This window comes from Sorex fumeus, unplaced genomic scaffold, assembly GCF_029834395.1.
Source record: "Sorex fumeus unplaced genomic scaffold, SorFum_2.1 ptg000017l, whole genome shotgun sequence".
Classification (NCBI taxonomy): domain Eukaryota; kingdom Metazoa; phylum Chordata; class Mammalia; order Eulipotyphla; family Soricidae; genus Sorex; species Sorex fumeus.
In genome coordinates, this window is record NW_026606074.1 from 404,502 (window position 1) to 432,320 (window position 27,819).

Here is a 27,819-nt window from a genome sequence, read left to right on the forward strand (position 1 = left end):
TTTCTAGCTACCTAGAGTCCGTTGCTAGGGTGGTTGCCAAGGGGGTAGAGTTGAGTGGTCCAAGGTCCTCTTAGAAATTCCTTTCCTGGCCTTTGTTCCTATTCCCTCGGGGGGTCCAGCCTGCTCTGGGCCTCCTAATGTGGGTTAATTTTGACCAGACCCTGGGTCCCGTGCCCTCAGGTGGTCTTTTGGTGGCCATGAAGCTATTGTTGACTTCCTCGGAGTTCCATTGCCATGGCGACGCTTCCCCCATTCACCTGTCTGCCTCAGTTCTGTGGGTTAAGAAATGCAGTTAATACTGGCTTGTGGTTATCAAACTTGGGCACCGTCACAAGGAACGAAGGAAACGCCAAAACCTCCTTCGCTCCCCTTTGGCGCATTTTTTTTCCTTTTTGGGTCACACCTGGTGATGCACAGGGTTTACTCCTGGGTCTGCACTCAGGAATCAGTCCTGGCAGTGCTCAGGGGACCATATGGGATGCTGGGAATCGAACCTGGGTCGGCCACGTGCAAGGCAAACGCCCTACCCACTGTGCTATCGCTCTCCAGCCCCCTTTTGGCGCAGTCTTGCTGGGCCCTTTTCCCTGGCACTTCTCAGCCCATAGAAAAAAGTGTGCCTGTTGCTTGCCTTAGCTTCTGTGTGTAACCCCGGGCCTCTCACACACATACATACGCACACATGCACACACAAGACCAGCCATCACTGCTGAGTCGCCTCCCGGCTAGTCAGTGTCTGGACGGGAAGGTGGTCAGTGGCACTCACAGTGATCAGGGACGATTTCTGGCTCCTGAATGTGTTTGGGGGTGGGTGTGATGCCAGGGAGGGCGTGAGGGTCAGCTGCCCGCAGGGCAAGTACCTGTCCCCTCTGCCCTCTGGCCCTGAATCTGCTGTTGTTTGTTTGTCTGTTTGGGATTGAGTTTTTGTGCAGGAATGACACTTGGTGGGCTCAGGGAGCTGTGCGGGAGGCTGGGGGTCGCACTCGGGGTGGCGAGTCTCAGACTGGCAGCTCTCTGGGCTCCGGAAGCTGCTGTGGTCGCTACCGTGAGACAGACTCTCTCCTCTGCTCTTCAGAGATTTATCCCTGAGAACGAGTGCGCCTCAGAAGGCCCCACAGTGGGCTCGAGAGTCAGGGCCCGGTAGTGGCCGCGGCAGCGTCTGACCACCTGACCATGAGTCTGCTGAGGCCCAGCGGGCTGAAGGCCCCCACCAAGATCTTCAAGCATGGGAGCTGGGCCCTGAAGGCGCCCTCGGCCGGTAAGTGCGCTCAGCCCGGGCCAGGGGAGACTCATTTCCACCCGGGAACCCCCTCCCGAGTCCTCGCCCGGGAAGGGCTCCCTGAGCTGTAGGCACGTTCGCGGCTCTGGGGACAGCTCTCACACATGAGTCTCACGTTGTGTGACTTTAGTGTCACGGCAACTGGTGACAGCTGAGGCGACCAACACGCTCCCTCCTAACTGCTAGCCCCCTCGCCCGGGCTTGGGGACAGGCTGAGGGAGGTGGACTCACCTGGACTAAAGGGCCTCATTGCCGGCCGTAGCCACAGTACAGTGGGGAGGGCAACCGGCACCCCATGTGACTCTCCAGCCTCAACCTCACATGAGTGACCCTGAGCGCAGAGCCAGAAATAGGCCCTGCGGACTGGCTGGAGTGCTCCCCCCCTAAAAGAAAAAGAAGATGGGCCAGTGGACACAGCAGAAATAAGACACTGTATTGGAGCTTTCGCCTGGCTTGGTCCCTAGCATCACGGGGTGTGTCCAAAGATTTCCCCTCAGCTGCCCAAATATGACTGTGGCCTGGGATGCTGCAGTAGGTAGGCACGTCCCCTTCACGGCGGGCCCGGCCAGGCTTCACCACAAGCAGCCCCCGGCATTGGCTGGGAGTAGTCCCAAGCACTGCTGGGTGTGGCCACCCCCAACCACACTTTAACTGGACCTGGACAGGCCCTTCCTGACCCTTCTGACCCTTCTGACCCTTTCTGCTGTTCCAGCGGCTGCTCCCGTTGAGAAGTCCGTGCCTGGGGAGAAAACCCCCAGCGCCCCCTCCTCGGAGACGCAGGAGGAGTTTGTGGACGACTTCCAGGTCGGGGAACGAGTCTGGGTGAAGGGGAACAAGCCTGGATTCATCCAGTTCCTCGGGGAGACCCAGTTTGCCCCTGGTCAGTGGGCCGGGATCGTCTTGGACGAGCCCATCGGCAAGAACGACGGCTCGGTGGCGGGTGTGCGCTACTTCCAGTGCGAGCCGCTGAAGGGCATCTTCACCCGGCCGTCCAAGCTGAGCAGGAACTGGCAGGCTGAAGATGAGACCAACGGCCTGCAGCCAGCGCCTGCTGCCCCGGCCACACCGCCCCGGTCGGCCTCCCCGGCCCCTGCCGCCGCCCCAAAGGCGCCCCAGCCCTCCACAAAGGAGGCACCGGCCGCCCCTCACATCAGCAACCTGACCAGGACGGCCAGCGAGTCCATCTCCAACCTCTCGGAGGCTGGCTCCCTCAAGAACGGGGAGCAGGAGCTGAAGCTCGGGGACCGGGTGCTGGTGAGTGCCGAGGGCAGCGGTCGCGGGTGGGTGTCCATTCGCCTGTCTGGTCCATCAGCTTTCCCAGACTCGCGGTTTGGGTGGAAGCACGAGCAGCCAGGACACCTGGTCCTGCAGTTTCCAGCGTGATGGATGCGTGCGGGGATGCTGCCAGTTTTACCAGTTTAGCCAAAACAGGGTGGAGGGGTCATGCCGTGGGGAGGCCGTGTGCTTTGGATGCCTCTGACCCGGGGTTTAAGTCTTGGTCCCATGTACAGTCCCCCAAGCACATCCCGGAGTGATCCCTGAGCACCAAGCCAGAAGTAAGCCCTGAGCACTCTGACTGTGACTCAAAAAACAAACCAATGTACGAAGTTGGAAATCGGTTCCATTTCTCTGGTTTGTGATGTTTGTGTTTGGGGCGTCACGGGGCTCACCCCGAGCCGCTCTGGGCCATTCCGTGCCCGGCTGTGCGCAAGCCCTGAGCCGTCTCTCCAGACGTGTGTGGTTTGGTGTTTGGGCCACACCTGGCAGTGCACAGGGCTTCCTCCTGGTGCTGAACTCAGGGATCTGGTAGGGTTCAGGGGACCATCTGGGGTGTCGGGGATGGACCCTGGGTAGGCCATGGGTAGGGACCCGTCTCCAGAACATTCTCAAAAGTATGTTTTGCTGACTTGGTTGCTTGATCTTCAGACTCAGCACCTGCTCTTGTGTTTCTCTGAGCAGCTCCTGGAAGCCCTTTGGTGGGGGCGAGGGGGCACCCCCGTGAGATGAGTTTCTGGTGGGGGTCACCAGGTCCCTGCACGTGGCATCCTCAGTCCACCCCAAGCCCATTCCTCTGCACAGGTCCCCAAAGCAGAGGCGCTTGGCTGTAGACAACTGTTCTCCCCCAGCAGAAGCACTCAATAACGCTTTCAGAACCCGTGGGAAGCGGCCGGGAAAAGTCCCCTTGGGAACCTCTGAGGCGGGCGGCTCTGACCAGACAGACTGGGGGCTGGCCCGGAGCCAGTGGCTTCCCGGGGACCACAGGGATGGCCATCGCCAGACCGGTGTCAGAGCTGTGGAGGCCGGAGAGGAGAGCTGTGAGGAGACCTGCCTGCAGGCGCAGGGTGGCCCTCGGAGGGTCCTGGAGGGTCACGGTCAGGGTTCAGGGATGGCCAAAGAGTAACACGGGGAGGGAATTGGAGCTGGAGGAGACACACGGTTTAAAGACTGTTTGGGGGGGCTGGAGCAGTAGAACAGCAGAGAGGGCGTTTGCCTTGCACTCAGCAAACCTGGGTTCCCCGGTATCCCATAGGGTCCCCCAAGCATCGCAGGAATGATTCCTGAATGCAGGAATGATTCCTGAGCATCGCCAGGTGTGACCCAAAGACCCAAAGAAGAAAAAAGACTTTTTTTTTTAACTTGCATTCACAACCGTCCACACCCGGACACAGGGACACCAGTGTCGTTGGAACAAGGGAGCGGGGACACCGCCACTGGCTCTGCAGTGAATAACTCTGATCAGTTATTCATTTATTGGTGGTGGTGCTCAGGGCTGAGTCCTGGCCCTGTGCTCAGGGACCACATCCGGGCAGGTGTGTGCAAGGCCAACGCCCTGCCCTCTGTCTGTGCTGTTTCATCGCTCCATACCTCAGCTAGAGCACGCCTTTCAAAAAAAAGTTTTTGGGGGTTTTTTTGGGGGACCACAACCAGCATAATGGCTGTTCTCTGAAAGAAGAAGGGGAAAAAAGAAAACCCAAACACTTTATTTGGTCTTTTTCCTAATTCAAGGAAGGTTTGCTTGGCACTCCACGGCCTAACGCAGCCGTGGTCAGGAGGCCGTGGCGAGTGGGGGCTGGCCTCGGGGCACTGAGGCGAAGCTCCCGTGCAGGGCTGGCGCCCTCCCGACTCTCCAAAGGGCCTCCTGCCCTTTGCCCCATTTTTCCCTGCGCACAGGAAGTCCAGGTTCTGTGCCAGCTGGCCTCGATGTTTACGGGACTGACCTCCGAGGAGCCCTTCGAAGGCTCTGACATGGCTGTTCCAGCCTCCAGGCCTGTGGAAGACGGTCCCCTGCCCCCTGCAGTCCCTGTCACTGGCAGTGGACAGACTGCCCCCATGCTTGTGCTACTTTGGTTCTCTCTGGAGACTCAGGGACCCTCATTGGGGTCACTGGAAATGCCCAGCTCTGACCTCAAGTCCCGTCTGTGCTCGCAAGTAGGCAGGGGTCGCAGAGCGGAACAGTCAGTCGCTCTGGTCAGTCTTATGGTGTCTCAGAGCGGGAGGTCACTCTGTCCGTCCTGTGGCGTCTCAGAATCCAACCGTGAGGAGTTTCTCCGGGCTGATGTGCGGTGGTTCTCCTGACCTTGGGAGATCACTTCCCTTCTCTCCAGCTGAGCTCTGACAGAATGTTCTGGAGACAGGCTTGCAGCAGTTTTGGGCAGATGATATTTCCAGGATATAATGTCAGGGTCTTGAGAGACTTGACTGCCTTCCAGCTGTGCTGTTCCAGGAGGCTGTTTCCGGGTCAGGGATGGCATGTTCTGTGCCAGATTCTTTGCCGATGAACTTTGCAGCCTCTTCTCAGCCCAGGGCCGCCACCCCAGCCACCTGTCTCTTGTTCTTTTATTCTTTGTCACACTCACAGTTCCCAGGGCCCACGCCTGGCCACGGAGGCTGTGCCAGGGCCTTTGCAGATGGGACTTCAGGACTCACAGAGACAGTCCTGGGTGACGCTGCTACCCCTCGTGCTGCGAGTGACCCCCGAGCACGTGAACCCAGTCCTGCCCCAGACCCGAAAAAAGAAAACCACGCTCTCAGGCATTATTAGTTGAGGTTTCTCTCTCTCTCTCTCTCTCTCTCTCTCTCTCTCTCTCTCTCTCTCTCTCTCTCTCTCTCTCTCTCTCTCGCTCCCCTTTCTGTTTTGACTTTTTGGTTTTGGGGCCACTCCTGACAGTGCTTATGGGTCACTCAGGCTTTGCACTGAGGAATCACTCTTGGCGGGCTAGGGGGACCATCTTGGGTGTTGAGGATTGAACCCAGGGTGGCCGCACACAAAGCAAGTGCCCTTCCCCCGGTGCTCTGGCCCTTTTTGTCAGCATTCCCGTCGGTGTCCAGCGCTGTGATTCTGTTTTGCTCTGCGTCCCAGGGGCCAAGCATCAAGCCAAGGCATAGTGAAGGAGAACTGGAAAATCGAACTCTGCTAAGATATGAGAACAGTCATTTTCCTTTAGCTGGTTTCTGGCTGAATTGTTCTCCAGCGGTGGGGTTGCCACGGCTCCGCTCCCACACCCGCGGGGCAGGGACCCCCTCGCCACACCAGGTGGCTGGCCTGGGTCAGAGATTCCCAGGGGTGTGGTCAGCCAGGCCGCCAGTGACAGCGAGTGGGTGTGAACGCCGCTGCCTTGCATGGACACTGAGCAGCAGCGTCTGCTCACCCTGTAGGGGTTGCGGGGGGAAGTGGCACCTTGACCTTTGGGGTTTCTTCCGGAAATCCCTACTCTGAAGCCAGAATGTTCCTTAGCGGGGGTGGGGGCACTGTGCGCAGTCCATGGTGCCTGACCCGCGTCCCTCTGGCAGGTGGGAGGCGTGAAGGCCGGTGTGGTGCGCTTCCTCGGGGAGACGTACTTCGCCAAGGGGAATTGGTGTGGCGTGGAGCTGGACAAGCCGCTGGGCAAGAACGATGGCGCCGTGGCTGGAACGAGGTGGGTCCTCCTGCCCCCCCCCCAGACAGCCTGGGGCAATGCACGGTGCCCGGGAGGTGCTGAGGGGACTGCAGGCCACTTCACTTGGTTCTTAGGCGGGGCCACTTCCGGTGGCACTCGGGGACCCTGCAGGGATGTGGGGACAGCCTGGGGCTCCCACATGCAGCTGTGCTCGGCCCGCAGGAACCCCCCGGCCTGCTGTCGCCCTTCAGATGCCGGGGAGGCTGCTTGGAATCGCCCCTGGTTTGTGCAGTGGGGGTGGGCGGCGTGCGAGGGAGTGTGTGTGTGAATGTATGAATGTGTGTGCTTCGGAGTGTGGATATGTATGTATGAGGGTGTGTGTATGTGAGCGTGTGAGTGTGGGGCTGTGAGTGTTGGTGAGGGCATGAGCATGTGAGTGTTGCTTGGGGGTGTGAGCATATTTGTGAGGGAATGAGAGTGTGTCATTGTTGGTTTGAGAGCGTGCAAGTGTTGGTTGGGTATGCGTGTGTGTGACTGTGGGGCTGTGGGAGTGTGGGAGTGTTTGTTGGGGTTTGAGTGTAAGTGTGTTTTTGTTGGGGTGTGAGTGTGAGTGTGGGACGTTGGGAGTGTGGGAGTGTGGGAATATCGGTTGGGGTGTGAGTGTGTGTGTTAGTTGGGGTGTGCGTGTGTGAGTGTGGGGCTGTGGGAGGGTATGAGTGCTTGTTGGGGGGTGAGTGTGTGTGAGTGTGGGGCTGTGGAAATGTGGGTGTGTTTGTTGTGCTGTGAGTGTGTGTGTATGTTGGGGTGGGAGTGTGAGAGTGTGGGATTGTTGGTTGGGGTGTGAGTGTGTTTGTTTCTTGGGGTGAGTGTGGGAGTGTTTGTTGGGGTGAGAGTGTTTGGGAGTGTTGGTTGGGGTGTAAGTGTGTGTTAGTTGGGGTTTGAGTGTGTGTGAGTGTGGGGGCTGTGGGAGGGTATGAGTGTTTGTTGGGGAGTGAGTGTGTGTGAGTGTTGGGCTGTGGAAATGTGGGAGTATTTCTTGTGGTGTGTTTGTTTGTTGGGGTGGGAGTGTGAGAGTGTGAGAATGTTGGTTGGGTTGTGAGTATGTGTGTTTCTTGGGGTGAGTGTGGGAGTGTTTGTTGGGATGTGAGTGTGTGTTCGTTGGGGTGTGAGTGTGTGGGAGTGTTGGTTGGGGGATGAGTGTGAGTTTGTGTTGGTTGGGGTGTGAGTGTGTGTTTGTTGGGTGAGAGTGTGTGTGAGTGTGAGGCTGCATGAGGGTATGATGTTTGTTTGGGAGTGAGTGTGTGTGAGTGTGGGGCTGTGGAAATGTGGGAGTGTTGGTTGGGGTGTGAGTGTGTTGGTTGGGGTGGGAGTGTGAGAGTGTGGGAGTGTGTGTTGGGTTGTGAGCGTGTGTGTTTCTTGAGGTGAGTCTGGGAGTGTTTGTTGGGGTGTGAGTGTGTGTTGGTTGGGGTGTGAGTGTGTGGGAGTGTTGGTTGTGTGTGAGTGTGTGTTAGTTGGGGTTTGAGTGTGTGTGAGTGTGGGGCTGTGGACATGTGGGAGTGTTTGTTGGGTGTGAGTGTGTGTGTGTTGGGGTTTGAGTGTGTGGGAGTGTGGGAGTGTTGGTTGGGGTGTGAGTGTGAGTGTTTGTTGTGGTGGAAGTGTGAGAGTGTGGGAGTGTTGGTTGCGATGTGAGTGTGTGTGTTTCTTGGGGTGAGTGTGGGAGTGTTTGTTGGGATGTGAGTGTGTGTTTGTTGGGGTGTGAGTGTGTGGGAGTGTTGGTTGGGGGATGAGTGTGAGTTTGTGTTGGTTGGGGTGTGAGTGTGTGTTTGTTGGGTGAGAGTGTGTGTGAGTGTGAGGCTGCATGAGGGTATGATGTTTGTTTGGGAGTGAGTGTGAGAGTGTGGGACTGTTGGTTGGGGTGTGAGAGTGTGGGAGTGTTGGCTGTGGTGTGAGTGTGTGGGAGTGTGGGGCTATGGGAGCGTGTTAGTCTGTGGGGGTGTGAGACTGTGGGACTCAGTGGACTCCGCGGTCGGCGCCTGTCTCTCTTGCCAAAGGTGTCTTTTGTCCCTCCCCTCCTCGATGTCGCAGGTACTTCCAGTGTCAGCCCAAGTATGGCTTGTTTGTTCGCATTCACAAAGTCACCAAGATCGGCTTCCCCTCCACGACGCCGGCCAAGGCCAAGGCGGCCCCTGGGAGGCGTGTGATGGCCACCACCCCCGCCAGCCTGAAGTGCCGCCCGTCGGCCTCCTCGCTCAGCTCTGTGAGCTCCGTGGCCTTATCCGTGAGCAGCAGGCCCAGCCACACGGAACTAGTAAGCAGCCCCCTCCCCCGCCCTGTGCGATGCTCAGGCCCCCACAGACTCCCAGGGCCCCAGGGGCGAGAGGCGGAACAGGACCGGGTGGGCTGAGCAGCTCCACGTGGCAGGCAAGTGGCTTCCCAGCCACCACCGGTGACAGGAGCAGGGATGGGCCTTTCCTCAGGTGCTCAGGGCTCAGGCCGCCTTAGGGATGAAGTGGGGGAGCTGAAGGGGGCGTCGGAGGGTCAGAGCGGGAACCAGAGACTCTGGGGAACGCTTGGTGCTTGGCGTTGCCCGTTTGCTCTCTCCGTCCCTCCCTGCTCCCTCCTGTCCCTCTGCACCCCTGTCGACACAGAGGGGCCTCGACTTCTGTCCATTGCGGGGCCGCAAGTCAAAGCTGGGGCCTCGTGGCTTCTCCCCTCACGTCTCTCTGAGTCCTAAACACTAAAGTGTGTCCGAATGTGCAAGGGTGTCCTGAGATATTGTCCACAGGGAAACGGGCCCACGATGGAGACGTGTCCCGGGGGGCTGGCTTTGCTGGGGGCTGCGCTTCCTGCCACCTCCTCTGCTCCCTGCATTGACCCTCGATGCGGAAGAGGAGGGAGTGAGTGTGTGTGCAACGGAAGATACAAAACAGGTGACACGGGAACGGGAGCCAGGAGGCCACGTGCCGTGGGCACAGGCCTGGGGCCAGTCCTGTCTTGCTTGACCACCACCAGGTTTCCCTGGCCTGCCTCCATCCTCACGTCCGACTCCTCCTTCCCCTCGCCTCGCCATTCAGGAGGGGAGCAGACTCAGAAGCCCCTCTCCTTCCCTCGCGAGCCAGCCCGTTTGTGGAATTCGGTTTTCTTTTTCTGCTTGACTGTGGGCCACACCCTGCAGTGCTTGAAGGGGCCGTTTGCAGTGCGGGGGTTGAGCCGGGGCCTCCCACATCCGAGCAAGAGCCCCACGCCTGAGCCGTATCTCCAGCCTCCCCCTGCTGTCTTGCTTTGTTCTGTTCTGGGGTCACACCTGGCAGAGCCCAGGGCTTTCTCCCGCCTCTGTGCTCGGGATTCTTCCTGGCGGGCCTCCGGGATTGAGCCTGGGCAGCGCTGGGGCTTCGCTCTCCAGCCCTTTGGCCCCTGCCTTGCATATCTTTACGCAGGGTGGAGCTCACTCCTACACTGCACATCACCGTTAGCGTCTATGACAGGGATATAGAATGAGTCTGTGTGACTTCATGGAAGTATACCTCGACAACATAATTCCATACGTGCACACACAAGCGATCACACACACACAGCCACTCATACATGTACACGTAGTGCATACCGTATATACACAGGCTGATGGGTATATACACACAGGCACGTACATGCATAAACACAACGCACACATGCACACGGGTTTGTGTAGACATGCCCACAGGAACGTACGTGCATGCATACATACATGCACACAGGTCCGTGCGTGCCCTGTGGGAGGCCTCCCGGTTCGCTTGTTGGCTGAGTTGCTCTTCTGAGGTACCAGGCTCCCACAGAGGGGCTGGCCTTGCTGGCATGGAGCCTGGGGCCTCACACACCATGCGCAGGGCAGAGGCTTTGGCATCAACATCCTGAGTTCAGTTCGTGGCCCCGACCTTGCCCAGCCCCTCAGCGCCCGCCTCCCCCCATGCCAGGGGTGCTGCTTTCTCCCTGCTCCAGCGCCTGAACCTCACAGTCTCATCTCCATGGTTTGCTTAAAGCCCTTCCCTCCCGTGCTGGTTTCCTCAGGGAGTTGTCTCGGACCCAGGAAGCGCATGCGTCCGGCCTGCCCCACCCGCTCAGGCCAGGAGGCTCAGGGAACACCGCCGCCCGCCTTTCCTAGTTTTTATTTTTGCTCTTTGGTTTTGGGGCTCACCTGGCAGTGCTCAGGGACTCCAGGCGTGGTGCTTGGGGGCTGCTCCCGGTTGAGGGGGTTTAAGCCCAGGTCTTGGTGGAGACCCCCAAGGCTGTCAAGCTCTTCCCAGCCACCCCTTGAAATCAGAGTTGAGTGCACTTCCCGGCAGCACTGCACATGGCTGGGCCCGAGAGCTCGTGTCCTCCTAGAAATTTTATTTATTTATTATTTGGTTTTGGGGCCACATTCAGGGGTGCTCAGGGCTTATGCCTGGCTCTCTGCTCTTGGGGTCACTCCTGATGGTGCTGGATCTTGAACCTCTGCAAGCACCTTCCCCCCCCCCCAAAAAAAAACTCTTTGGCCCTGGGGAGAGCATTTAATCTGACCAATATACTTTAAGTGTATTGGGGAGTCACGGCCAGATCCTTACGCAGAGGCAAGGATGAGCTGCTCCCCGGACAGAAACAGGAAGCTTGAGAGCTCCCAGCAGGCAAAGCAGCGGTGGACAGCCTGGGCCCTGCTGGGCCCGTCAGTCAGCAGGCAATTGGCAGCACCTCAGATGATGCAGGGAAGCGGCAAGAGACCCTGCGGCTGGCTCGCAGCAGGGCAATGGGTCAGGGGTGGCCAGGCAGAAGGAGCGGACGTCCTCGGCCACCCCCGCCCCAGCCCCCGCCACCGTGTGCCTGAAGAATGAAGACCAGGTCCCGCTGTGTCCCCGCCTGCAGGGGCCGTTGTGCCGCAAGGAAACTGGTCTGCAGAGCGACCATGAGTGACCATGAGCCCAGGACAGAACGGACAGGACCCCCGGTCCCCGCGGCCTTCCAGCCCACCCCCTCCCCTCCTCACTGTCTTTGCCTCTTCTCTCCTTCCCTTTGTGCTTGGTCTTCCCCTGAGCTGCCCTTGCTGTCCTGCTCGCTGGGCGTGAGCCCTCACAATGCTCACCCACCACTTGTTCCTTTTTTTCCTGGATTTTGGGCCACCCCCCAGCAATGCTCAGGACTTACTCCGGGCTCTGCACTCAGGACTCACTCCTGGTGGGCTCGGGACCCTGTGGGGTGGGTACCTGGGATCCAGCTCGGGTCAGCGGCGTGCAAGGCCAGCGCCTTCCCCGCAAATTTACCATTCTAGCCTCTCATCCCCCACTTTCGAAGGCAGATGGCACAGGGGTCTTTTATGGGGTCACACCCAGTGACCCTCAGGGGCACGGGGCCATTCCCAGAGACAAGAGTCTCTGGTTACTGCTGTTCAGGCCTGGGGCAGGTGCTGGGGAGAGCGAGGTGAGCTGGAAGGAAGAGGAAGAGAGAAGGGCCAGGCTGCCCTGGGGAGACCCTGATGGACGGACGTGCAAGGTTGAAGATGCTGGAGCCGGCCTCAAGCTCAAGCCAAGGGCTCAGCCTTAAGGAAGCTCAGGCCAGAGCGGGCTGTGGAGGGGGCTGCCTCCGGCTCTGCAGAAGAGTCTCTGGATTCCCATGAGGCCCGAGGTCAGTGGAGCCCAGGTCCCGTCCAAGGATCTTCGGGAAGGTTTCAAGACGCTTCTGCTGAGAGTCAGTGGCCCATATGCACGGATGCAGCGCTCCTCCATCTGCTTTGCTGAGGATAGCCACATGCATGCCCGCGTCCGCCGCCCCCACCCCCTTCACGTCTCTTTTTCCTTTCCAGTTGCCGGTAACTTCCTCCCGCTGCGCCCGCAAGATCTCCGGCACCACCGCCCTCCAGGAGGCGCTGAAGGAGAAGCAGCAGCACATTGAGCAGCTGCTGGCCAAGCGAGACCTGGAGCGGGTGGAGGTGTCCAAGGCCACGAGCCATGTGGGGGAGATAGAGCAGGAGCTGGCCCTGGCCAGGACGGGCACAACCAGGTGACGTCTGTGCAGACGGCAGTGCCGGGTCCGAGAGACACCTGCAGCAGAGGCTGGGCGCGAGCTTGGTGCAGGCAGTGCAGGGAGAGGCAGTGGGTCCCCGTCTGCCATCGTTGCGGTGGCGTCCGCCAAGTGGTTTGATCGCATGCACCTTCTGCTCGCCCCGTGGGGGTTCAGGGAGCGCCGAGTTGTCCCCGCCGGTGCTTTCGTGCTGTGTTTCCCGTCCCGCCTTCCAGAAATGCTGCATCTTAGGTGGGAGACGCGTTCAGCGTGCCACGGTGGCAGGTGGCGGTGCCAGCCCACAGAGGGCTGTCGGGGGCGGGCGAGGACACTCACGCACAGTTGCCTCCACAGTACATCCTGGAGCTGGAGGCCAAGATGGACGAGCTGCGGGCCATGCTGAAAGCGAGCGACTGGGAGAAGGTGGAGCTGCTGAACCAGCTGGAGGAGGAGAAGAGGTGAGGCCGTGCCAGGAGCTGGGGGGCTGCCTCGGGTGGGGTGCTCCTGGCCTTCCAGGGCTGTGAGAACCACAAACCAGCGGGTGCCCAGTCCGGAGAGTGGCCTCATTGGGGGGCATGGGGGGAGCTCACTGGAGCCCAGCCACCCCCGGCCCTCCCTGCTGTGTCCACGTGGCCTGGTGTTCAGGAGACCTGTGCTGGCTGGCTGGGAACTGTCGTATCCCAGTGGGGCCCTGTGGGAGTCCCTGGGGTTAAGTCCTGGGCGGGAGGAAACCTGCAGCACCCATGGGGCACGGCAGCAGACAGGCAGGGCTCAGGCCAGGCTGCAGACAGACGGACACGGGGTGCCGGCCAAGACCGTCTTCTCAGATGGGCTCCTGGCAGTGTGGTGCCCAGGGGCACTGCCAGTGCCCGGCTCAGCCCCTCAGCTCCACATGCTGAACTCACCCCTCCTACCCCCCCGCCCTGGCCCCGAGTCATTTGCTGCTTCTCTCCCAGGGGCTCAGTTGTTGTCCCGATGCGGGGACAGGCGCTGGCTGGGAGGGACTGGCACGCGCACCTGGTCAGTCTCTAACCACCTCTGTTAGCTGCGAGGCAGAAAAGGCTGATATGGCACTGCGTCTGGCGTTGGCTCGACAGAGCTTACTCCTGTAGCCTGCGGGTACCACCCAGTGCTCACAGCCGAGGGGACTCGCTTTCTCTTTTTTCTTTTTGGGTCAACCCAGCGATGCTCAGGGGTTACTCCTGCCTCGGCACTCAGGAATTACTCCTGGCATTGCTCAGGTCCGAATTGAACCCGGGTCGGCCACGTGCAAGACAAATGCCCTGCCCGCTGTACTCTCGCTCTGGCCCTCGCTGACTCTCTCAGCCCTCCTGTGTGTGGAGGCGGGGGCTGGGTCAGGCGCGCATCTACAGGATGGTGGCCCTCATGGGGGGCAGCAGTGACGCCCCTCACAACTCTCCCTCTCCCCCACAGGAAAGTGGAGGACCTCCAGTTCCGAGTCGAAGAGGAGTCTATCACCAAAGGCGACCTGGAGGTAAAGCCCGGGCAGGTCAAGAGGCTTGCAGGGTGCAGGCAAGGATGCGGGGTGGCCTGGCCGACCCCGCCGGGACCACTTCTGCTGGAGACTCCAAATCAGACAGGGATACCTGGTGTCATGCACCTGGCAGGGCCCGGCGGAGGCACCTCTGCTCCTTGGGGCCGGAGGCTGCTGTTGATGAGCGTTTTTCTCTCGTTCTGACAGTTGGGTCTACGCCTTTGCCTCAGCTTTGATTTTCAGTCAAGCAGCACAAATCAAATCCTTTAGAACCCCAGTTTTTTTAAGTAGGCGGGGGTCACACCGACCACCTGGCCCCCTGGCGCCGTGTAATCCCATCAGCGGCCAAGACTCAGAGACTATAAAATCCAGATCCCGGAACCTCGCGGCCACGCGACATCTTATCAGAACTTTTGTTTTATGACACCTTATTGTCTCATTCCTATTTTGGACAAACTTGCAGGCTATCGAATGTAGCCTGCCCACAGGGCAGAGTCTGGCAAACTCCCCGTGGCGTACCAAATATGCCAAATACCAGTAACAATGATGGGTCTCATTCTCCTAAATAGCCTTGAATATAATCTCACGGCTAGGATGAAAGAGACGTTACTGGGGCCTGCTCGAGGCAATCGACGAATAACAGGATGATGAAATGAAAACAATGAAATTCCTTAAAACAAGAAAAAGCAAACAGTCAGTTTGCAAAAGAATAATTTCTATTTCTGCTTCTTTTCCTTCCTGTTTTAAGTTCATGGAAATTTTGTTTTCCCACCAGAAGGAGGCGGCCTCCGAGAAGCTCGCCAAGGAGAACGAGTGGGGGAGGACCAAGCAGGACCATGCCAACAAGGAGAACGTGGACCTGATCGCCCCGTGGAAGTCCAAGCTGGAGACGGCCATCGCCCCGCCCCAACAGGCCATGGGCGAGCCGAAGGCGTCCGTGAGCCGGGGCGTGGGTGCCGAGGCGGCCGAGGTGGCCGAGCTCAAGATGCAGATGGAGAGGCTGCAGTTCGAGTCCCAGCAGGAGGTGGAGAACTTAAAGGCCCAGCAGGTGGCTGGGCGTGCAGCACACGCCTCTGAGCTGCAGACGCTCAGGTCGCGGCTGGTCAGGATGGCCCAGGAGCAGAAGAACAGCCTGGAGGCCGCGCGGGCCAAGCTCGACCAGACCGAGGACCAGCACCTGGTGGAGATGGAGGACACCCTGAACAAGCTGCAGGAGGCGGAGACAAAGGTAAAGCACCTGGAGGGGTTGCGGGCCATGTGTAGTCAGCAAGCCCAGGCCCTGGCCGACGCCACGGAGCAGCTGGAGGCCACCCAGGAGAAGCTCTTGCAGCTCGATGGGCTCCGGAAGGCCAGTTCCGAGGTAAATTGGGAATGGAGAGGATCAGGCAGCAGCTCCAGGTGGCTGAGCGGCAGATTCAGGAGTTAGAGAATGCAAAGTGGGCCGAGAGCGGCAGGTTGGTACCCGGGCGCCCTCGCCCACTTCCACGCTCGCTCCCTGCATGCTGTGTGTCCGTCTGCTCGCCGCCGTGTTCCGGCTTGGTGCTGACAGGTCTCCCGGTCACGTCCCGTGCGGTTCCCTCTGATGGGACTGAGAACGTGTCGGCACGATTCTGGGGCTGTCATTGGTCCCCAGCACCCGGATGCCATGCAAGCCTTGGCCCCGGCTAATTGGGCCCGTCTGGGGTCTTTCTGAAACTGAGAACTCTTCACAAGGCCAGTGAGAAAACAAGATAGGAGCCCCCAGAGCAAACCTCGGCCCCCCCGCCTTGGGCCCCCTGTGTACTCACCAAGTCTGCCCAGACCCTTGGGCTCGAGTCTGGCCGCAGGAGTCTTTCCCTGACCTTGCTGACCACTTGCTCGTGTGACTGGCTTTGCCATCCTGTCCCCGAGGTGCCTCAGTTTCCAGCTCGTGCTCAATGCCTCTGAGCCTCTGCGCTCCCTCAGGGCTGGTGACGTGGCCCATCTTGGTATTTCTCATTGCCGGCCCCTCCCTGCCTGCAGCACAAGCCCCCGCCCAGCCCTGCAGAGATTTCATCCCTTTCAGTCTCTAAGGGGTGCTTGGGCCAAGTCCGCCTTCCATCATGGCCTCCTGCTGACCACGGGCATGGACTCTCATGGTAGCCCTGACCCTGCGGAAGGACAAGACAGTGAGATCTGGGCCAAGCCGAGGAAGCTGCAGTTCTCACCAAGGAGCCCCGAGAAATGCCCTTTTCCTCCTATAGGATTGTGGTGGCAGAGACATGCCCTCCCAGCCGCCCCCCTCTCCCCGTTTCTCCCCCCCTCCCGGCGCTGGGCGCTTTGTTGGAGAAACTTCTCTGTTGGCCAAGATGGAAGGGCTGTGGGATTTGTAGACAGGAGTGACAGACATAACAGAAGGACCCAGAGACCCCCGGGAGTTCCTCTCAGGACTTAGGACTCCTTAGCTGGCATTCCGGAAACACCGGCTGAAACAAACGGAATCAATTCCTAGGACACAGCAGGGGATAGTTGAGCCACTTGTTCGCATCAAGATGTAACAAACGTCAAGTTCTGGTGACTGCTGCCTAGTGGATTACAGGTTCTTCATTTTAAATTCATATTGAAACCCCTCAAACTTTTAAAGTCACAGACAAGAAACTACAAGAAAGTAAATCTTGGGGGCCAGAGTGATAGTACAGTGGGAAGGGCATTTGCCTTGCACACGGCCTAAGTGAGTTCGATCTCCAGCACCCCATAGGGTCACTGTCATTGTCACTGTCCTCCCGTTGTTCATCGATTAGCTCGAGCAGGCCAAAAAAAAAAAAAAAGAGATAAACCTTTTCTTCCCTCCCTCCCCTCCCTTTCTCTTTCTTCCCTGTTTCCTCCCTCCCTCCTTCGTATCCTTAGCCTCCCTCCTCCCTTGCTTACTTCCTTCTTCCTCGCCAAGCCATGCTCTCGGCTCTGGGGTCCTCCCACCCAGCAGTAGCTGGTCTTTTCAGCTTGTGGACCGATCTCAGGCTCGCCCAGTGGTGCTGCAGTTCAAACTCGGGCCTGGTGTGTACTCCAGCCCTTTGTGCCGTCTCCCCGCCCCTGGAAAGTCAGTCTTTCTCATAGGCTTTCTTATTTTCTGGTCACTCCAAATGTAGGTCTAGAAAATGCCTCTGTTTGAGCCATTTTCAATAACCACTAGACAGTCATCACCAGAACTGATGGCGCCAAGGCCTTGGCTTTGAGAGCTTCAGGCAATCACGCTCACCTCACGCCTCTGTTCTTCGGGGTTGTGTTGGGTCATGGGCTTCTCATATGTGCTTTCTGTTTTGTTTTCCCCTTCCTGTTCCTGTTCGTATTTTTGGTCCATTCACTCCATCCTTGTCACTCTGGTAGGCCGAGAGCCTGGCTGAGGAGCTGCAGGGGAAGGAGCTAGCGCTTCGTAGTCTTCAGGAGAACTTGAACGAAGTCACTCGAGTGAAGGAGGCTTTGGAGAAAGAGCTTCGGAGTTTGGTGAGTACCAGGGGAGTCGGACGCTGATCTTTCCCTTGCTGAGGGTAAAGCGATGCCTCCTCAGGCGAGCTCGGCCCTATTGCCTCTGAGGCTCACGAGCGTGTCAGCTAGAAAGCCCCAGGGGCTGCGCGAGCCCCCATTGGGGCAGCAAAGGTAGGTGCGCTGCTCTGTCCGCGCTGTGCCCTCCGCCTCTGCCTGATCAGTGAGTGGCCAGCGATGCTCCCTGAGTGCCAGGCTCCTTCCTCCCCTCAGCAGCGCCTCAGGCTCCTCTCCCGTGCCCCTGCCCCCTCGGCTCGGTCTCCCCTGGCAGCCGGGAGCACTGGGGGCTCACATCAAGGGGAGGGGGTGAGAGACATGCACTGGGAAGGCCGCTTTTCTGGAACCTTCCAGACACCTTCCTGCACTGGATCAAAGTGTTTTTTCTGGTTTTCTTTTTAGGATTTTTGTGTGTGTGTGTGTGTGTTTGTTTTTTTGTGTGTGTGAGTTCGGGGTAGATTATTTTTGTTTTCTGTGGTTTTTTTGTTCCTGTTGTAGTTCTTGTTGTTTTTTGTCTTTTTTTGTCACAGTTGGGGACGTTCAGGGGTCACTCCTGGCTCTGCACTCAGGAATTACTACTGACGGTGCATCCCCTATGGGATGCTGGGGATCAAAGGCGGGTCATCCTTGTGCAAGACAAACACCCTCCCCGCTGGGTGATTGCTCTGGCCCTGGGGTGTGTGTATAAATATATTTTTTTTGATGGTGGTTGTGGGGGACTAGTGCCATGCCTGTCAGTCCTTGGAGGCGACTCCTGGCTTTGTGCTCAGGATATTCCTGTTAGTGCCGGGATTCAGACCAGGGCCAAGTGGCCTTACTCAGTGCTCTCTCTCTCCCAGCCCCCAGATGATCACCATGTTTATTGGGGCTCCCTCCAAACTCGGTGGTACTCCTGGCTCAGGGTCTAACCGGCTGGCTGTTCTCGGGCGCCTGGACCCTGTGCCAGCCCTTCAGCCCCCAATATCTATGTTCTAAGTGCAAGTTCATTTTCATGAACATTGTGTGTGTGTGCTGGTGAGCAGAGCAGAGTCGCCCGTGTGTGTGCGGGTATGTTTATGTGTTTGTGTGCGTTGTGTGTGTGTGTATGTGTGTGCGCGCGTGTGTGCTGGGGGTAGGCAGGAGGCCTGCGGCTGATGGTGGCCCCCGGCTCCCCGCAGGGGGAGAAGGTGGACGTGAGCCGCAGCCAGTCCCAGGCTCTGCAGGCCGAGCACGCCAAGTCCACCACGGAGAGCCAGGCGCAGCACGAGGAGGCGCTGCAGGCCCTGCAGAAGCTGCAGCTGCAGGCGGAGGAGAAGCTGCAGGCGGTGCAGGCGGAGAACGGGAGCCTGCTGCGGGAGGTGGCTGAGCTGAAGACGCAAGCCGACAAGGCCAAGGTGTGTGGGCGCAGGGCCGCCGTCTCGGGGTCGGGTTCTGTTGGGGGCCTCGGCCTGCAGCCTCAGACACTTCCTCCGCCCGTTGGCGCCTGTGAGAGCTGGAAGGGGGTTGCTCCCGGGGCGCCCGGCAGAGCACATAGAAGCCCAGGGACCCCAGCTTGGGTTGTCCGTTTTGTCTTTAGCTTGCTCAGTAAGTTCAGGCCTTCGTGTTTTCACTTGATTGCTCAAAGGCATTTTTTAGTGTATCAGAGAAATGTTAAGGTTCGAAGCTCAGTGGGGAGAAATAGAGCGGCTAGAATAGTGCAGTGAGAGGGCACTTGCTGTGCATGTGACCCACCGGGGGATCCCCAGCATCCCCCAGGGTCCCCCAAGCACCCAGGAGGAAGCCGTGACCTCTGCCGGGTGTGAACCCCAAAACAAGAAGGAAAATAATGTACACACACATATATGTGTGTACATACATAACATGTACATATGTGTACATCTTTATATCCATATAATAAGTGTATTTTAATTCATATGTACATATTTTGATACATTTTTAGTTTTACACGCTTGGTCCCATGTATAGTTTATACATATATGTGTATGCCTATACATATATGTGCTTGTATATATATGTGTGTGTATACATATCTATAAGCCAGTGGAAAGAAAACGGAAGCGAGCTTACATCAGAGGAAACCAGGGCTGCTGAGTGGCGGCCATGGCCCGCGTGTGTGTTGGTGCCCGGCCTCTTTCCACCACGCACCAGAGCCAGGGCTACGTCTCCTCTCTGGACCACCTGCACAGCCCAGTTCTGTGGCCAGCAGCCTCGTGTACATGCTCAGGTCAGCCCCATTCCGGTAACCTGACCGTCAGCGGTCAGCTGCCCAGCGCACACCAGTAGCCTGCTGCAGCTCATGGCTGCTGAGCTGGACAGAGAAGATAGCCCTTGCTGCAGAAAGTTCTGGAAAGTACATGGCGGTTAAACTATGGTGTGCATTGAGACTCAGAAAAGAAAACGCACAACCCATTGCTGACGGGCAGGGAGAGCAGGTGAGGGAGACCCTGGCCCGTGTGCGGCCACTCCTCCTGGATCCTCTGGGTCCCTCCCAAATTACTGCAAACACTGCCTCCCATTGTTCATCGATTTGCTCGAGCGGGCCCACTAATGTCTCCATTTTGAGACTTGTTGTTACTGTGTTTGGCAAGCAAAACCTGTTGGCTTCAGTCTCCAAAGCTTGGTGGATTAGTCTGGATTTTCTATAAAGTGTATAACTTTTGGGACTAAGTCCATTTCCTGCCTCTGTTTGTCCCTGTGAAAATCGTTTGACCAGCAGTGGTTGCTTTTGCCTTCCCCTTCTGCACAAAGTTCAAAAACAAAATACTTTTTGTAGTTCTTTGAATTGTACTGAAAACTAGTTTTTTAATGCATCCCTTCTATGACAGTGATGGATTTTATAATAGAATAATTGAAGTGGGGGGAAAAATCTTATGCCCCAACGTCAAGATCCAACTGTACTTAAACCTTCCGGGGAGCTGTCAGGAATAATTTAAGACGGCATTTCAAAAATAAAATGGCTGATAGTCAGAATGGGTAGTGCTGCCTTGTACTCAGCCAACCCGGGTTGATCCCCAGCATCCCGTATGGTCCTCCGGCCCTGCCAGCAGTGATCCCTGAGCACAGAACCCTGAGCGAGCCCGGAACACCTCCAGGTGTGGGGCCCCCATCCACAAAAAAGGCAGGTAGATATGTTGACCCTGTGAAGCTGTTTCAGCCTCTCCATCCTGCGTGTGTGTGTGCGTGTGTGTGTGAGTGTGTGAGTGTGTGCGCGCGCATATACACGCGTGTGCAGGTAAGACTACTCTGCCATTTTCATTTCTGGTATTTAGGCCACATGAAGTGCTTGGCTTGCTTGTGCCTGCTTGATCTCATTCTTGTTTCCATTCTTCCCCGCTTTTGTTTCTGTAGTCATTAACTTCCCTAATAACATCAGAGGAAATTGAGCTGATGTCGGAGGATCGCAGGGCCCTGAGGTCAGAGAATCAATTGCTGGCGAAGGAGAAGCTCTCTCTGAAGTCAGAGAGAGAGTCATTGCTATTGAAGTTGAAGGAAGCGGAGGCCAAAAACTCTTCGCTGCGGGAAGAGCAGAGGAAGCTCTGGCTGTTGAACCAAGCGATTCTTTTCGATAAAGAGAAGGTCATCGAGGCCAGGCGGGCCGCAGAGAAGCTCTGGCAGGAGGAGCGGCTCGGCCGAGAAGCCCTCGAGGCGGAGAAAGAGAAAGTGCTGGAAGAGGGCAGGGCAGTGCAGGAGGAGCTCCAGAGGGTGCGCGCGGAGAACGACGCCCTGCAGGTCGCCAAGGTGGGGCTGCAGGCCCTGGTGGAGGAGCTGCAGATGAGCAAGAGCGGTCTGGTGGCCGAGTGTAAGAAGGGCCTGGAGGAGAGGGGCCAGCTGGAGGAGCATGCGAAGAAGCTGGTTCTGGAGAACCTATCCCTGGCCAAGGACAAGGACAACATCATCCAGAAGCTGCAGTGCTCCTACGAGGAGCTGGCTCGGGATCAGAAGTCGCTGGTGCAAGAGATCGAGGAGCTCACGGCCGAGAAGAAGTCGGCCCTCGAGAAGCAGTTGGCCCTCGAGGCGGCGCTGCAGGAGGCCCGGGACGCGGCCCGCAGCCTGGAGAAGACACACGCCAGCGTGCTGCAGGCCAAGGAGGCGCTTGACGCCGAGCGGCAGGAGGAGTGCCGGCGGCTGGCGGAGGACTGGCTCGCGGCACAGCAGGCCCTGGTGCAGGAGCGGGAGGCCCGTGCCCAGGAGACCCAGGCGGCCGCCCACGAGGCCAGCCAGCTGCGAGGCCGCCTGGGGCTGCTGGAGCAGGAGGTGGAGGAGCTGCGGGTGCGTGCCCAGGGGCTGCAGGCCGAGCACCTGGACCTGGTGGAGGAGAAGGCGCGGTCAGACAAGAAGGTGGCCGAGATCCTGCGGGAGAAGGAGCAGCTGGCCGGCAGTTACTTCCTCCTCCAGAAGGAGGTCAGTCGGCTGGCCCAGACCAGCAGCCACGTCTCGGCCAACCTTCTGGAGGCCCAGAAGGAGAACCGCCTGCTGAGAAAGGACAAGATCAGGCTCGCCGTTAAAATCAGAGAGCTCGAGACGCTGCCGTCATTTACGGTAAAGTGGAGCAGGCCCGACCCCCGTTGGCCCCGGGCACCCCCTTGTAGCGGTTAAGAGGATTGCTCTTCGTCGGCACAAGGAGCGGTGGATCCCCACGGAACCCGTGTGTCACGGGCTGTTTGCTGCGGGCGCAGGGACAGCTCGTCACCACGTGCCTGCTGACCTCTAGGACAAGGCATAAGCTGTGAATAAAACCAAAAAGAACAGTATGTTCATATCCGGGGGGAGTTCTCACGGAAGATTGCACTGTGGCTCTTCAAGACGTAAGGGAAGTCATGAGAGAGGCACTGAGTTGTAAAGTAAAGCGGTGTCTTCCGGGGGGACTTTGAGCGGTTGCCCTGAGTCTGCTCACTTGGGACTCGGGGGTGCCCTGTGCCACCAGCAGTGTGCCCGGTGCAGGGCAGCCTGGACTCGAGGGTGCCTGGTGCCGGGCAGGTGTTCTCTCTTCCCAGCTCACTCAGGGTTTGCCTTTCTCCCACTCCCACACCTGTGCTCACGGCTCACATCTCCTCTCCTTCCTTTCCCCCCTGCCCACAACGCTTTCCAACCAGGCCTGCTTAGCTGTCCGCTCATGTCATTTTTATTCTGTGTGAGGAATGGAGGCTCTCTGGGAGCACTAGGCTGTTTCGGGGCATCAGTCTTGCCGCTGAGCGGTTTAGACGTGAGTCCCCGAGGGGTGAGCGGCGCCCAGCGGGGGCCGGAACCACTGTGGCAGGTTTGTGTGGCGTTTCGCGCTGTGCTCTGCCACTGCGGCCAACCCCTCCCTGGCCCCCAGGCCTGGCTCAACGAGGTTTCTCTCTCCAGGCTGTGCAGACAGCGGAAGATGCCAGGCATTTTATGGAACAACTGTCCCAAGAGAAGACAGAGACCCTGGCCTCCCTGGAGGACACCAGGAACACCAATGCAAACTTGCAGAATGAGGTGGGTGATGGTGGTGACCAGGGCGTATAGGCCCGGCCTCAGCCTTGAGAAAAACCATATCCTGGGCCAGAGCGATAGCACAGCGGGGAGGGCGTTTGACTTACACATGCCAGACCCAGGTTCAATCCCCGGCATCCCATATGGTCCCCTGAGCACCGCCAGGAGTAATTGGTCCCTGGTTCTCGCATGGGACAGGAGGGGAAGTGTACCCCTGCGTGACCCCTGTATGACCCCTGGGGAGGTGCTGCGCGGAGTGACCACACAGGATCCGGGGGACATGGGGCGGCCTGGCCAGATCACTGAACAGCTGACCACTCCCAGACTGCTCGGAGGAGCAATGAGCCCGGCAGGGACTGGACGCCCCAGTTAGCTCGCCCAGAGCCTGGGCCGGGACAGGAAGAGAAGCCACATGTGTTGACATACACAGCGTCTCAAGGCTCTTTGATGACCGTGAGAAGGCGAGCCAGTGCCCTCTGACCTCACAGCCCCACTTTCCCGGGCTCAAGTGACTGCTGACGGCCTGGGCTGCTCCTCCCTTGCCAGGAGTGATCCCTGAGAACAGAGCCAGGGCTTAGTTCCCACCCACCAAACAAACCAAACTGACTACCCACAAAGGTTATAGATAAGCATGTATACATACACAGACATGTACATATGTATATATGCATGTATGCTTCAAAAGAGTCGGGGAATATCTACCATTGAAAATATCCGAGAATGGGGCCGGAGCTATAGCACAGCAGGAAGGGTGTTTGCCTTGCACGTGGCCAACCCAGGTTCCATCCCCGGCATCCCATATGGTCCCCGAAGCACAGCCAGGAGTAATTCCGGAGTGCAGAGCCAGGAGTCACTCCTGAGCAACGCCCGGTTGTAACCCCAAAATCCCCCCTCCCAAATGAATTGATTAATCACAATAAAAGAAGCCAAAAAGAAGGAAGCTGAGGAAGAAGGGACTGTGCTCACCTGGCACGCGTGAGAACCAGGGCCCGGGCACCTGCTGCCAGAACCCCACCCCCACACGCTCCCAGCACAAGAGGTGATGCTTACGGAGTGAAAGGCCCCATGGACAAGGACACATCCCTTCAGTCAAGGGGTCACGTCCTTGCCAGAGCCGAGAAGCCAGACCCCTCCACTGCCCTTACTCCTGCTGCTCTCCCAGAACCTGGGCTTCGGGCTCCCATAAAATTGGCAAATCTTCACTTTGCCAGAGTCGAACACCACTTTGAAGGGCCTCCTTCCCATCAGGAAGGTCCGGTCACAAACGGAAACGTCCAGCAACATGTGACTGTCCCGGCCACGTTGCGCGTGCTCTGGGCGCAGAGCTGGGGGAGTCTGGTCCTCTGGGCTGCCTTCCTGCTTCTTGCTCCTGTCGAGGGAGACAGCTGGGTGGGGTCCTCTGGGGTGTGCACACTTGGCTGCAGATCCCAGTGCCCGCACCTACCATCAGCAGGCTCAGGTCTGGCCTGCGGCAGGAGTCAGCCTTGGGGCCTCCTTGATGTCTCTCCTTCCCCAACCCTCTTCCATCACACCCGGGCCTGCAGCGCTTTATAGTTTGAATCCTCTCTGAGGAAGGGGACCATCTGGGTCCCAGTGCCCTGAGGAGTTCCGCACACCCTCACTTCCTCACTTCCTGCACTTCTGTACTTAACAGCCGGTGGCCCTGGACGGCACATGTGGGCTGAAGTGAACTTTACATGTGGGCTGTGGACGTGGACCCTGCATGGGCTTGTTGGGAACTGAACATTTCCATGGTTTTTTTTATTTTTTTTTTTCAGCTGGAGGAAGAGAGATCTGTGTTTCTTGGCTCCAGTGTGGGGGGGCCTGGGCACTCTCAGAGACTCCTCATCAGAACTTGCCCTGAGGGAGAAAAAGAATCAGTCTGTTTTTCTGGTTTTCTTTCTTCTTTCTTTGGGGGCCACACCTGACGATACTCCAGGCTTCCTCCTGGCTCTGCACTCAGGAATCACTCCTGGCTGCTCTCCGCTGGCCCCTGTGGGATGCCAGGGATCAAACCTGGGTTGGCTGCGTGCGAGGCAAGCACCTTTCCCGCTGTGCTATCACTCAGACCCAAACCTGCCAGTTTTTAAATGAAACATGAATGTTTGTGCCGACAGTCATGCTTGCTTTTGTAAAGTGGGATTTTTCCCCCCGTGGATTTTAAAGAAGTGAGTCTGTCTTTGTAGGAGAGGGAAGGCCCTCTTGACTCCCTGCTCTGAGAGGAACCGAGGGGGCCCAGCATGTCCTCCTGGGGTCTTCCCTGGGGCACCTGGGAGCTTGCGCTCAGGAAGGGAAAGGGGAGCTCTGGCTGCCTCAAACCCTGGGGCGGGGACTGGAAGCGGGGCCCAGCCTCCTCTGTGGCGGGCTCCGATGGCTCCCGCAGATGGCTCACCGTCTCACGCTCTCCTTTACCACAGATTGATTTCCTGAATTCCGTGATTGTGGACCTCCAAAGAAAGAATCGGGACCTCAACAATAAAGTGGAGATGATGTCCGAGGCTGCTCTCCAGGAAGGGGGACGACCTCAACAATTGAACAATTACGACAACAATGGTTTCGGCCCGGCCACCCCATTCTCTGCACTGTGCAGAAATCTCCAGCAGTTGATGGATGACCTAACAGTGTACTTGTGAAACACCTATAATAACCAATTTACTGTTTTTATAAGCTTTACTTTTTTTGACTGTGCGTTTAGATGATGTATGATGAGAAATTCAACATTAATTCTTTTGGATTTTCTTATCACAAAAAAATTAAATGAAGGACCTCAACCATCAGAAGTTTATCATCCAGTTTGAATCTATTTTTTTCACTTGAATGTTTTCTAGTTCTGTAAAAAGTGATAAATAATGTACCATCCAGGCTACATGTATAATAAGAACTTCTATCATTGTATATATGCTTTTGATGTATTTTCCTCTGGAGATTATCAACTGTCTGACAAGTGAAAGATCTGTATCAATTGAAATTTTTAGTAATAACCATTATTGAAATTGTTTCACAAACTATGTAAAGCAGTATTAAAATTTGAGCAAACAAGTGTCCTATATCTACTTAATAAAATTATTTCTTTTTGCCAGTGATAACTGATTATGCTCAGGTTCATTTATAAAAGATTTTTGGCTAACAATCAAGAATTATAGAGTCAAATAAGTCAAACAGTTTCTACAATGGAATTCTGATACACCAATTTCTTTTTGTTTCTTTATGTTTGTGCCACCCCTGGTGATGTCTTAGGGCTTATTCATGGCTCTGCACTCAGGAATCACTCCTGACAGTGCTTGGTCAGACTATATGGAATGTCAGGGATTGAAGCCAGATTGGCCAAAGCAAATGCCCTACCAGCTGCACTATTGCTCTGGACCTGTAAACCATTTTCTTAAAAGCGTTTATCTTGGGCTAAAGAGATAGTGCAGTGAGTAGGGTACTTGCATGTGGCTGATCTGGGTTCGATGGCAGGAATCCCATCCAGTCATCTGTGCCCTGGCAGGAGCAATCTCTAAGTGCAGAGGCAGGAGTAAACCCTAAGAAGCACTGGGTTGGGGGTATGGTGCCACCAGCAGGTCAGTCTGTACCTGTGAGGCGAGTGCATCAGCAGCCTGATGGCGCCTTCAGACTTCCAGGTACCCCCAAATTGCTGCCGTGCGTTTGGCCAGACCCCAAAAACTTGAGGCAGAGTTGACCAAGAAAGTAAACAGGTAAAAGATATGTGGGAGATACACCCACAAACCACCTCCAGTTCAGCTATATAATTGGAGACATGGCCTCTCTGGTTCCTGATTGAACTGCTTAACGGCCATGATCCCAGAGAATCAGAAACAAATCTCGAAACCCAACGGCTTTTGGCAAAAATGTGTCCAGTCCCTGCAGTAAGTTAGAGGCGCTGGGCCACCCCAGGTGGGAATAGATTTTGTGCCTTGGCCTGTTCCCTCTGGCAGCCCGCTGGCCGCCATTCTCCAGAGGCCACTGGACAGTCAGATTTAGGCCCACAGTGACGAGACACGTAGGGCCTCATGGGATGGGGGTGGAGCTGGCCCTTTCCTCCCCAACAAGACCCCAAGTCGTCACCCACAAACGGCCTCTCTGGCTTCTGATCAAGTTGTTTAACGGCCATGATCCCATAGACTCAGACACAAATCTCGGAATCCAGTGGCTTTTGGCAGAAATGCATCCAGAACCTGCAGTAGGTTACTGTCGCTCAGCCATTCCAGGGAAGAAAGGGTGCTGTCCCTCCACCTGCTCCCCCTTGGCGGCTCGGTGGCCGCCATCCTCCAGAGGCCACTGGACAGTCAAGTTTGGGCCCTCAGTGATGAGACACGTGGGGCCTCACGGGATGGGGTGGGACCAGCCCTTTCCTCCCCATCCCAGCAAGACCCCTAGTCACCACCCACTAACGGCCTTTCTGGCTCCCGATCAATCTGCTTAATGGCCATGATCCCACAGACTCAGGAACAAATCCTGGAACCCAGCAGGTTTTGGGAAGAAATTCCTCCAGATTTAATTGTTAAAATTTTGGAATTTCAAAATCGCACAGCCACTACTGCAGCCACACGACACCATATGTTATTCATAACCAGGAATAGAAAACAAATTGTCTACTGATGCCTTTTCAGGAGATCTGAATTTTGGGGTAAAATCCCAAATAATAATAGTGGATCCAGTGTCAAAATATTGAATGAAATCAAAGTAGAGATAGAGTAATGTGGAAATCATCTCCTCCACAGGTAAGGGGAGGGTGTGGGGTGGGGGTATACTAGGGGTTTTGGTGGTGAAGAATGAGCACTGGTGAAGGTACGGGTGTTTCATTGTATGACCAAAACTTAAACCCAAAAGCTTTGTAACTGCTATCATGGTGATTCAATAAATAAAATTATAAAAAAGGAAAATAAAGAACCACTGGTGAGGTTTAAAGGTATAAAAAACCCTACACAGGGGGCTGGAGAGATAGCACAATGAGTAGGACCTTTGCCTTGCACGAAGCGGACCCGGGTTCACTTCCCAGCATCCCACATGGTCCCCTGAGCACCGCCAGGAATAACTCTTGAGTGCAGAGACAGGAGTAACCCCTGTGCATCGCCAGGTGTGACCAAAAAAGCAAAAAAAAAAACCCAAAACAAATAAAACCTTTATTGTATTATTGCAAAGCTTCCTAACCAACGTAGCCTAAAATGAATACCTTCAGTGATTCTCCATAGCTATTTCACAAGAAGAAATGAAAGGGACACCATGCA

The 27,819-nt window shown here is 56.8% G+C and overlaps 1 protein-coding gene across 1 annotated transcript in view; it reads left to right on the top strand.

Moving 5' to 3' along the window:
- The first annotated feature begins 3,540 nt into the window (after window positions 1-3,540).
- Window positions 3,541-27,819, top strand: part of LOC130021557 (vacuolar protein sorting-associated protein 33A-like) — a 53,585-nt gene continuing 29,306 nt past the window's right edge. Inside the window, 4 exon segments of the mRNA XM_056112316.1 lie at window positions 3,541-3,591; window positions 4,448-4,528; window positions 11,963-11,968; window positions 12,412-12,582. Coding sequence (XP_055968291.1) covers window positions 3,541-3,591; window positions 4,448-4,528; window positions 11,963-11,968; window positions 12,412-12,582 — 309 coding nt within the window.